Source organism: Tyto alba, unplaced genomic scaffold (genome assembly GCF_018691265.1).
Source record: "Tyto alba isolate M040663 unplaced genomic scaffold, T.alba_DEE_v4.0 Super-Scaffold_16, whole genome shotgun sequence".
NCBI lineage: Eukaryota > Metazoa > Chordata > Aves > Strigiformes > Tytonidae > Tyto > Tyto alba.
Window position 1 is genome coordinate 30,191,643 of NW_024881278.1, and position 12,310 is coordinate 30,203,952.

At 38.3% G+C, this 12,310-nt stretch overlaps 1 protein-coding gene across 7 annotated transcripts in view; it reads right to left on the reverse strand.

Annotated features, from left to right (window-relative positions):
* The window catches only part of LTBP1 (latent transforming growth factor beta binding protein 1), a 199,430-nt gene that overhangs the window by 19,333 nt on the left and 167,787 nt on the right, over positions 1-12,310 (reverse strand). For all 7 annotated transcript variants that reach the window (XM_042789538.1, XM_042789534.1, XM_042789539.1 and 4 more), the window contains 3 exons: positions 5,407-5,589; positions 3,995-4,081; positions 881-1,009 (listed from right to left, as the gene is read on the reverse strand). In XM_042789538.1, coding sequence (XP_042645472.1) covers positions 881-1,009; positions 3,995-4,081; positions 5,407-5,589 — 399 coding nt within the window. The remainder of the gene's footprint in view (positions 1-880; positions 1,010-3,994; positions 4,082-5,406; positions 5,590-12,310) is intronic.

The following is a 12,310-nucleotide window of genomic DNA, read 5'->3' on the forward strand; positions in this document are numbered from 1 at the left end:
AGAAGCAGCAATTTAGCTCAAAGGGAAGAGCAGGCTATTTTACTTCAAATATATTACATTAAATCAGCAAACCCCCCATCCTTTGTAAAGAACAATCATAGAATCCCAAGGTGAAAGGCTCTCTTACTGTGGTTGCAAAAATTACTTCCTTTCATTATGCTATTCTGCACATTATACATGGCTTTCTGCATACAAAGCAAAAGCCAGGGTCATGGTTATGAGAAATTTTCAGTTCAATACCAGAACCAAAGGAGTTCAAGGTGGTGCAGACTAAAATGGGCTTATCAATGACTGGAACTGTAATTTCACATTGCATATTAACTCCTTGTGGAAAAGATCTGTCCTTGCAAAATCTGCATTAATTTGGTTTATTATAGTAAAACCATCACACTTACCAAATGAAAGATGAACTTCAACATACAGGCTTTCACTGCTCACCACACATACAAAGAACAGAAGGCTAAATTGTACCTTGGCAGAGCGAAGCAGCAGTGTGCGTATAAAGAGGGAGCCGCCTCCGATCACTTTGTGCTGCCTGCATAGAGGCTGGTACCAGCTCTAGACTATGCACTCAAAGAAGCACAAGGGGCTGATTTGGAGATGCAATTGCTCCTGGGAGCAATTTGCTGAAAAAGGAAGCAAATAAAGCAAACCCAGCTCTACATGCCATTGCCATGTCAGCCAGAATTGCTGCCCAGCCAAGCAGAAGGGAAGGGAAATGACCCAATTCCTCTTAAAAGCTGCTACAGGAGTTCGGAGGCCCAGTGTTCCTCCCTTGCTGGGAATACCACAGTTCTGATGGGAATCCTGCGGTATGAGTCTGCTTGTTTTGCCCATCTGTGTACCATTATAGTGACAAGACCACTTTAAATAAACTTACCAAAGCACTGGAGCTTAACAGGGTCATAGTATGTGCCTTGTTTGCAGTAGCACTCATAACCTGGCTGCGTATTCAAACAGAAGCCATTTTTACAGATTTCTTGTCCAAAGAGTTGGCATTCATCAGCATCTGGGGAGACAACATTAAAGGCTGTGTTACCATAATTATTATGAGGCCATGCAAAGGAGTAAGATGGAATAAAGCCTATACACTTCTCTGCTTAAGCAAACTTCACTTTAAACAGAGGGCCCCAGGAGCACAGATATCCACTGGAAAAAAAAAAAAAAAACAAAACTGCTATGGAAGAGGCTACGGTGTGCTTGTAGCCAGAGACTGGAAGAATCTGCAGCTCCCCTTTCTTTCCTTTGGTATTACATTACTTTTAGCTCCAAGCAAAACAGATGAAGAATATGGCCTGTATTTTCCAGTATAATTTGCTTTACCCAAGGGATTCCCACCATGGACCTAATTTAATTACACCATCTAATTACAAAACTAAGCAGTTATGCTTATGGATGGACTTTGTGACTGCTCTCCTCTCCCCATACACTTTGGTGACTCTGCTACGCATGGTAGGGAATCTTCATATCCACACTGCTTGTGACTTTGTTTTTCATAAGCTATACTCACAAATTCTGTGAAGAGTTCCCACCACGTAGGAAGAATTCTGTCTGTTGCTAAATACAAGGCTACAACTACTACAGACTTAGTGACAGCTGACAAAGAGGATCTGCCACACTTTCAAAGGCTGAATGTTTTTGGGGAGGTTTCATGGAAAATATATGCCAGCTCATATACAGCTTTTCAGAGTTGTACACATTTTTTCCCAGTCTTGTATTTATGTATTTGTTATTGTTGGAATTCCATTCACTTCCTTTTTTCCAACCTACTTTTCATTTGCTAGACCTACCTAGAATAGTCTGTTAAAGCTAGGCTGGTGTTAAAAATGTCGATAAAAAACACAATGTGAAGTAGGTGATGCTCCTTTCAATACCAAATGTCTTAATCTACTTTCTTCTGTATATTTACTCCCCATTTCCTCTGGAGCAACACAGATTTTCACCCAAAGCTGTCATTTCCAGCTGTACAGCAGTTTTAAAGGTGCATTATTCAAATCCTTATCACTATGTGGCTTCAAACATTAAATATTTTGACTGTTTAGCAACAAGAACAATGCAAAGATTAATATAGAATGTCATGTGCATGTCCGTCTTCTTCCTGTGGAACATGGATTTGTGTCTGAAGAAAAATGGGAAAGCCTGGGAGTAGAGTCAAGGTAGGCTAGCTGAGTATATTTGCTTCTGACGGATAATTCCAATTAAGAAAACAGGAGTCGCTCCTACAAGCAGAAGCTTGTGAACAAAAGCAGCAGGAACATGTGAGTTACCGTAACAGAGAAGGATCATGTAACTAAAAGTACTTACGCATTTATTGTTTATCCTTTGTGCCAATCCTAAGGTTATTACAAAATAAACTTGCTGAAAACAGAAAAAGTCTTACTATGGCAAGGATTTATGGAAGATATTTCCAGATGAACTATTTCCACCCTTAAATATTTATGGCAGCTAGAGATATTATCAACCCTGTGGTAGCACAACCAAAACAATGCAGATTTTCTCTGAGTCACATTTGGACATACTGTACACACAGCATCTCCCAAATCTACATTGCAAAGATATACAGAAATCTTAGTTCTGCAAAGATAACACATGTAAACAATCCCTGAACAGAAATACTCTTAGAGAGTATTAGATCCTTTAAGATGAACTCTGTGACAGTGTTCTGACTTGTCTAGATGTAAACTGATCTTCTGTCCAGCACTGGTCCCTGCTACCATCAGTCTCAGGTCTGGATTCATCCCATGGCACTTTGTTCTTTACTCCAAGTTGGCAGACAAAGCAACACCTCCAGAGAGTGGAGGTCTGACAGGAGTTATCCCATTTAAATGCCCAAATTAGTTTGAATTAATCTGGGTATTAGTGCCTTGTAACCTTTCAAATCTTTTCCATGTCCCATGCACTTCACAGATGCAAAGAAGCACCTGCTGAGGATAACACCAAAAAATATTAGTAGGACAGAGAACTGAACTCAACCATGGTGTACTCACTAGCTCAACGGGAAAACTGACCTAATAGTGTCCTACTCAGTGCGGAAGGACAGTTCAAAAATGTACACATAACCGTCGTTCGGAAAAAAACCCCAAAATCTTTCAAGTTCCACCAATTTTTGCCATCTCTCAGAATTAGGCCTGACAGATAAGTGATTTTCTTAGAAGCAACTCTGACAAATTCTTATCTATCAACCATGTGATACTATGCCTCTGTTAAGGTATTTAAAAATTAGTAAATTTTACTGCATTTTTCTATGATTTGTAAATCATAGTTCTTGATTTGTAAAGCAGCAATTCCAATAGGAACTAATATATGAAATTTGTGCTTTCCTAAAGATCCTGTAGCTGCTATGTAACCCAAAGATAATACGCTTCATTTTAGCCAAAAGAAATACAGTGTGTTTATGCCAAGGAAAATTAATTCCACGAATTATTAATATTGATGGCTACTTCTGAAACTTGAAAAGGAATTTCACTGACCTCACTCTTCCTTCTTAGTGATGCCAACTCCCTCCCGCCCACACCCAGCAACTCCTTCTATCACTCATACTTCTCTACAGTCTTTTGTTCAATAATTATGTCATGAAATTCTGTAATGAAAATATCATTGCTGAACTTCCCTGCAGTTTTTATATTCATTCTCACTTGTAGGTCTAATGTTTAACAGAACTTTTCTTCTCTCCCAGCACTCCATACATTTATTTACAAATTTAAGGTGGCTTTGTATTTCATCTGTAAACGAGTATTTGAGGTTTGTGGTCTCAGTACCTGCTCTCACAGTAATAGCACTTAGTATAAATTAAACCAGAATATTACAGAGACTGTATAATTGACGTTCTTAACAATCTGTCAAATGATGATCTTCAGTAACGTTTTGTATCACAGGCTGTTTTTGTCACTTAATAAAATTTGAATTCGTATATTTACATTGCTGGCTCACATTTCTCGTCAGTCACCTACCAGAACTTCTGAAATAATTAAGCCTAATACAAATCAGTACTGACCTTTGTAATTCTGAGCAAGAAGCCCGTAAGATGATTCTCCAGAGGGAATGAAACCTTTTCCTTCAGGACACAAATCAGTAAATTCAGCTAGGACAGAGAGAAAACAAAAAATTATGTCATTAAGAAAAAGTTACTCACATACTTATGTGTTACATATGTGTTTCATAGCATTTTGAGAAATCTGAGGTGACATTTTACCTTATTCATATCTATCAGGCAATCATGCACACCTTTAGCTAAATGGGGGATGGCAGCACTACAGCCCAACTTTCCCCTGCTCTCAGTTTGCAGAGCTAGCTTTGGAAAACCCAGCTGGGGTACCCACAGCACCACAGAGCTCCATGCAAACTAATTTCTCTTGCTTCTTGGCAGGAGAATGTAGTCCTTACTGGGTTTCATGGTGCACTGCAGTTATAACAATACCAGTAGCCAAATTATCTTAATTAAAGCTAGCATGGGTCTCTCTGAGCTATACTGCAAGCTGCAATCTAGACATACCCCAACTGAGATACAAACCCCTGTCCACATTCTTCAGTCCTTATACAGGAAAAACACTAATTGACTGCAACAGGAGAACATGGTGTAGATTACAGAGGGAAACTATTTAAAGTGTCTTGGAGACTACACAGAATCAAATAAACCTATCCAAGCAGAGAGGGTCCTTTTGTAATGCATTTAATTTCAGTTTCACTGATTCTAAAGTATAGTTAAAACAAGAATTGAACATGGTAATACATTTGTGTGAAAAGTAATCTTTAGCGTTTAATCTCAAAAAATTTACACATGTTCTCTTTTACGTGATTTTTTCCAGCTGGATTCTGAATTTCAGCCATCACTGTTTATGTTTCAAGTACTGTTTTCAATATTTGTGACAAATATCATATGGCTGTGTTTTTCTAATTTAATATTTAGAGGTTAAACAACGGTCTGCAGACAACATGATTAACTGAATTGTTCAGTAAGTAGCAAAATGTAAAACTAATGTCATAATATGTATCAGTAATTCGTAGTGCTGTAGAAAACATTACAAAGAATAGCTGCAGACTCAAAACCACTGCAATGCTTACCTTTGTTTTCCAGCTTGTGGGAAAAATCTAACATGTTACCATAGGATCTGGAAGAAGCTTCTGTAAGAATCCATCTTTGTTTAAAATCAGTTGGAGATAACACTGTTCAGTAACAGGCTGTTTTTATCCCTAGTGTAACTGCAGTGAAACCAATGGATTTACATCAGCTATGAATTATTCCTATTGACTTTTCCTCCGTAGAAGTCTTCCATGGATAAATCATGACTGAATACTACAGAATTTGGAGTTTAATGGGCAAGCTTTCTCTGAAGGCAAAGCCCACTACTGTTAACATAAACGCAATTGCTTCAAAAGTTTGCAGAGGGACAGGAGGCCTCCTCTTACCAGTTCCAAAGACAGGGCATGGGAAGATTTCACAGTTATCACCCCAGCCAGCACCCAAGGTACAGCAGCATTCTTGTTTGGTTACATTGGACGTAAGCACATTGTCACAGAAGTTAGCATCATTCAGATTGTAGTAGCACTCCTTCTTTCCATCTTCATGTTGATCAGGCTCTATTGGTAGTTCTAAAGGTGAAAAGAAAACATAAACCATTTAAGATGACACATGAAATGAATCAGTTTTACAGGAGAATCAGAAGGGCTGCAAGTACCTCAGTTTCACCACAGTGAAGAGCAGTATTGTCAAGCAGGGAAGAACATGGTTAAGTATGAATTTTGGTTTAACTTCTTTGTCCTTAAGAAGAATGATGGAAGTTGATAACCTTCCTTTGACTTTTTCAGACCTGTTCTCCAACTTGACCACAAAGGGATTGATTCTTCACATTTGCGCTTCCTTCATTTTTAAGCAATGCATGAACTACCTGCTGTCGTGCTCAGCTATCTAACTACATTGCCTAGCTACTGACATACCGCTTTTCTGATGAAAATCTGTATGAATCTGGAAGCTCTTCACAGAGGTGAACAAACATTACAGCCTCCTTTTACAGATACAGGAGCTAAGGCACAAACTGAAAAGGCCTGATTTTCAAAAGAATGCACATTTACAGCCCCTTTTAATTTCACTGGGAAAGAAAGTATGTTCTTGAACTCCACACAAGACACTTTATAATTTTTGCAAAAGTAACTGACTGACTACACGATAAGCAGAGGAATATAATACAGATGCCAAGTTAACTGACTCTCTGCTTCAGTATAAAATAGGCTTTACTTTAAAATGAGCATCCAGCCAAGAAGTCAGATTTTCTGCCTTTAGCAGCTGAGTGGGTCGTCTCACAATATTTATATGGACTGGAAGCAAAATAATCTCTCCCGTAGATCCAATAAAAAAACCTATTAATAGTCAAAGACCTTTCTAAAACAAGGCATTCCTGAAGTACACCAAGAAGCAAGTTTGAAAAGAAATACCTAGTTAAAGCTTCTGTGTTTGCAGAACTCTAACCTTGCACTTCCACAAAACTTCTCATCAAGAGCTCAGAAGTGGGAACTATCACAAAAAATTGTTATTCACACTTGATCAATATGAAAAACTTTTATAGACCATCCATAAAGTAACCGAGTTCTAAAATTACAAATGCTCAATTTATTAATCAAGCCCAAAACTTTGTTCAGGAACTTAAGATAGATAAATCTCGAAGCAACTAGTTTATTTCCTTTTCATCTTGGGAAATTCCTTATGCTTAGCACTTAAATGCTTAATGTACAAAAACATACTAAAAAATACTGCACGTTGGCTCATTTTCCAGTGTTTGAGATTTCATTAATTTCTCCTCAGGCTCTCACACAATATGCCCAGCATGAGACATTTCTCAAGTAACGCACGTATGCAGATGGGAATCAAAACCTTATTATATACCTGAGTGAGAGTGCATTTCAAAATGCTAGATTAGTAAGACCCAAAGAGTTGTGGCATATAAACTACCTTTGCCTTGCAGTTCTTTTCAAGAAAGAGCTTAAGGCTGGCCCACTTAGAATTACTGGTATGCCTGGGAGACCCAAGTTCACTTGACTACCTCATCCATCCGCCTCTGTCTGTCTCTTAGAGGTCAAGCTCAGCCTCTTTATGACAGTTATTGGAAGGATTTTCTTCTAATCCCATCTACTTAAAAAATAATGGCTATGAGGCGGGAACTTGAAGACAGTGATCGTCCAACAAATGCTGAAGGAATTAAAAGAACTCCAGCTCTTGCTACCTGCAGCCTGTTATCCCTGCCCACCCACACTCCCCCAAGCAGGTGGGGCAAGGCAACTTTTCTGAGTATGCATTTTACTAGATCCATTTTGAGAAAAGTAGGTTTAAAAATGCCTGTATGGATTGCCTTTTATTGCACTTCAGTACAATGAACGTGTGTAATAGTTCTTTGGCTTTTAATTCCAAGCAGACTATTGGATTTATTTTCCTCAGAAAAGTGACTGTTTCAGTTTCTAGAGGTTGAGGGGCTGGCAGACACCTCTATTCAAATTTAGTACAATGTTGTCACCTACAAGGCAAACTTTCCTTTGCTGTTTCACCAATATAACCGAATTGTATGTTAAAGGAAACACCCAATTCAGTGCTTATTTCATATTTGTTAGTTGAGCCTGTGGTCTCCACTCAGCAGGTAATTACAATTTTCCATAATGTACTGAATGTCATAAAGTGTGGTGCTTTTGCAGTATCAGCTGCTAACCAGTAGGAACTATGTTAAGACTATCATGTCACAGAAACACAACTGAACTAAATCTGTTATTCCAAGGTGAGAGAGCAGTACTTTAGCCACCAAATTATACCTTTTTCTTGGCTATTTGCCATCTATCTAACTGAATCAAAACCAAATCTTCAACAGGAGAAAGAGCACGGCAGTTTTCACGCTGTTTACCAGAAAGAGAACACCAGAAGCTGCCCCAGGAGGAAGAGGAGACTCTCATCATGTCGTTGTTTATTCCCACTTTACATATGATGTGTTGGTTCTCCTCCCATTATCTGTTCAGCAGCTTGAAAGTCTGTTGTTTACACAGCTGTGACTGAGGGTTAGTCAAGCAGGCGTCATGAATGTTTGGAAAGCAAATGAGACACAAATCTTTTTTTTTTTTTTTTTTTTTTTTTTTTCACCCAAGACCAGTTTTTGTCTACAAGCTTATAATTTCTCTCTCATATATGATTAACCACTTAGTAAACAGATTGTTTTTGAAAGTGGTTTCACTAGGTATGTTGGCAAAATATGATGGCAAATGGATACTTACTTTTTTGTATCATTTTGTTTCAGGTTTTTTGTTGTTAGAAAATGTAAAACATCTCTCTGCCTAAGGCATGCTGGTAAAGGAATATAATTTTATCATGTCATTGATACAGTGTTCTATTAACAGCCTGTAAGAGAGATTCTGTATAGTTGCTACTAGAGTGAACTATGAAGTATTTATTAGAAAAAGATTTATACACCTTAGCATAACCTTAATCCAACAATATGCTTCAGCATGCATTTGATGTAAAAATGTGCATTAGTAATATAGGATTCAGTGGATAATCAGGATACTAGTATATGCTTAGACTCCAGCATACACTTAAATATTTGCCCAAATAGTGGCCTGCTAATAACTGTGATCTGAAAAAAGTAAAACATACAGAAGTAATGGGATCTTAAAAACTGCAATGCCTCTTATTCACAGGTAGAATCTGTAAGGTGGTTGCTGAAGTGAACAATCATCATTACAAGCTCATGTCTTCTAAAACCTCAGCGAAGACACCAGTGACTCCGAACAAACAGCTTGAGTAACACATACTTTCAGAACCTGATTTTCAAAAAGACAGGAAAAATAGATTGGTATGTACCTATCATCAGGGTTTAGATTTCTCAATTGGCTTCACCTGTGGCAAGCTACACCACCTAATACATACATGCGCAGCGTATATGCATATACCTGCATATGTACAATTCAAGGATCAGTGCAAGTGATACACATTTTAAAATGGTATCTAAAACTATGTTCATAAATGACTGAAATTCAGGTCATTATTTACATTAGAAAACCATGCATATATTGCCATAAAAAAACCAAAACAAATATAAGAGCTTCCTTTAAGGTTTCATGTAGAAAGCCCTTAAAGTTTAGGAACTATAGAATTTGTATTTGGGTACCAAATTTCTAGCCTTGAGGAAGCTTTTGGATGAGATTTATAAACTTATTTGGCAGCCTCAGATTTTTTGTGCTAGTGGTTGGTTAGGTGCACAGGGGATTGATTTTGTTTTAATATATATCAGTCTAGGAGGGACTCATGTCTAGACACCAAAACTGTGATTTTTATCTGTCGATCCTACTATATACTGTTAAATCTTGCCATAAGTAACAAGTCACATTTCATGTAACCAGAAGAAAGCAATGTCTAAATTAGCTGTAGGGACCTAAGTGGGCTCTAGTACCTTAGTCGAGTTCTCTCACTGTAATTCTTTTTATTGGCTGAGCTGTAACCCAAACTTGTATATGTAAGCCAGATTCCTGCTGAGAAGTTTACACACACTTAGGTTCGCAATTCTCATTTTAAATCATACCTATTATAAATATAATTATCAAATATAAAGTATCCTTTATAGCTTCTGGATTCAATGCAATGACATATACTACTAATATATAAGTATATATTAGTAATTTAGATGCGTACTAGAACATGCATTTTTTCTTACGTGGAAACAATTAAAACCATGTTAATATGGATTATTACTCAAACTACATTCAGCTTGGTACTTGCTATAAATGGCTTTATATACCTTGTTAAAAGACTAAATGAGAAGACTTTAACCGTAACCAGGCATTTTTTTCCTCTCTGAGGTACAAAGATCTATAATAGCAAAGTTTCATCTAATACAAAAGAGAGTTCTTTCCTCCTTTATATTTTCTTCCTTCTGAAGCATTGCTGCATTTTGTGAAGAAAAGGACAGAGAGGAGGGGACTAAGAGAATCAAACCTTGAACAATTACTTTTCTTTGGTTTGTTATTGGAACGTGACAATATGGTCTAGAATTCCTGATACATACACTGAGAGGATTGTTTCAGGGCACAGCTAACAATAGAAGAATTTCCACCAAGTGCAATTTAAACAGAAGAAAGTCTCAAGAGCCATAATGGTGAGTAAGGAAAAGTGTGAACACACAGCATTCCACAAAGATAACATCCTTTAACCACATGCAAAAAAGTTCCCAAATTAAAGTAACATTTGAAAAATCTTCACCTATTTGCACTTGATGCGGGGTGGACTAACGTTTCTTTATGCACAAAAATACAAAATGAGAAGCAAAAGCTGAGTAAACCACACTGAACTATAGATATCTGCAACAGGATAATGCAGATTAAATTCTTCCTTTCTGGAAACAGGCATGATGCAAGACAGATGCTGACAGATGATGTCCACATGCACTGCAGGAGCTCTCAAAGCACCGTGCCTGACTTGAGTATGTGGCTTCTCAAAGCCAGAGGGTATGTGGCTATTCCATCACTCTTTGCAGGGAGATAGCATGCTTCTCCTATATGATCATGCTACAGCTGCTCTCAGGGGAGGCTGAAATACTCAGTTGGGCAAACCAACATAGCTGTTATTCGCTCATCCTGCAGTGAGCACGTGGAGCTTATGCCACTTAAAGGACCAGTTTTGTTCCCTCTTCAGTTGACAGCTGCACGAGGGCCACCCATTTGTTCCCAGAACAAAATAGCAACAAGCAAAGTGAGCAGATGTAGAAGAATGAAGCCTGTATTGTCAGCTCCTGAAATATAAAATCCAGAGGTACATCATAGAATCCCAGACTGGTTTGGGTTGGAAGGAACCTTAAAGATCATCTAGTCCCAACCCACTTGACTGGTCAGTCTCTGAGGTCTTGCTAAACACAAGCCAACTGATAAAAGAAAAAAAACCCAGCAAGGCTGCAGCAAAGCAAGAACCCTTTTTAAGCAGAACTAACATTAGTACCTTTATCCTTTTCCTTTGGAAGAAAAGGAAGAGAATAAATATCAAGAACTCTGTTCCTACTACTGCCACTTTTCATTTTTCTAGTTCAAGAGCACATAGTGTAAAGTACATCTCACTGGGTCCTAATTTGTATGTCTTCTGGTCTCCGATGTGAGATATTCCTCTTTGATGATCTTATCAGAGCACATATTTTGTTAGGGCCTGATGAAGGCTGGAGGGGAAGGAAGAATGGCTTCTGTCCAAACAGAGTGCATTAAAGCTACTTTCACCTGTGACAATCAAATGGAGTTAGTACTGACAGTAGGGCATGCATCTGTTGACAGTACAGTCTGCCACACTGGGTTTTTCATCTCCTCCCTCCCCACAGTAACATTTGGGTTTGTCCTTGAACGCCTCTTGGACTTGACTTCTTTTTACATGGGCTCAGGTCCTCTGCTAATTTCTTTAGTTTCAGGTTTGTTTTGACAAGTACCTGAATTCTGCCAAGTACTACCTCCTCACAGTACTGAAACGAAGATGGCATTCACATCTGCAAATCTTGATGATACAATCTAAACATTCTTTCATAAATTCATGGAAGAAATTTAAATGCTCTTACTTCAGTTATCATCAGTGGGTATTTAAACTAATCTGCTTCATGGTAGAAAGGTACTGCAGTGTTTTTCCTTGCAAACAGGAATGGTGGCAGTACCACTGGGCATTGCTTTTCTGCCTCAGTCATCTTTTTTCATTCCTCCTTCATAGAACAATGTCCTGTAAGCCTGAATCATTCTCACAAGATTTTGCAAAGGTTTCCGTTTGTCCATCAGCTGTTCACGGTATTTCACAGGCAACTTCTTGAGTGCTGCTGAGTGCTACATTCAGTGATCTACATACTTGTTGCAATTAGGTCACAGATATTTCAGCCTTGTTTACTAGCCTGAAAGACCGTGAGTGATAGGAGAAAAGAGCCACAGCCTTGTAAGCTGTAGAGTCTGCATCCTAGTACTAGACCCAGTTATTCTAAAGCTTTCCAGAAGCTAGATCAGCCTTCAGTGTAAGAACAAAATAAGAAAAAACAAGATGTGCATTCTGGAGGGGAAAAAAGGCTGTGCAATTAAATCCCTTACTTTCTTGTACTTTGTTGCTCCCTATTGTGGGCTTTTTCCTTTCTCCAAACTGGATCAGTGTAGAAACATGGAGGCAACTTTGAGTTCTAAACTCATTTTTAATGAGCCGATTTCCAGTAGTGTTTGCAACACCCAAAACACCTGATAACAAAAGCTCACAAATCCAGTACAATGGACTACTAGGGAAAACAGGTCAAAAGATGGAATAAAACAGGCAAGGACGCTCAAAAAGTTACTCAGATGG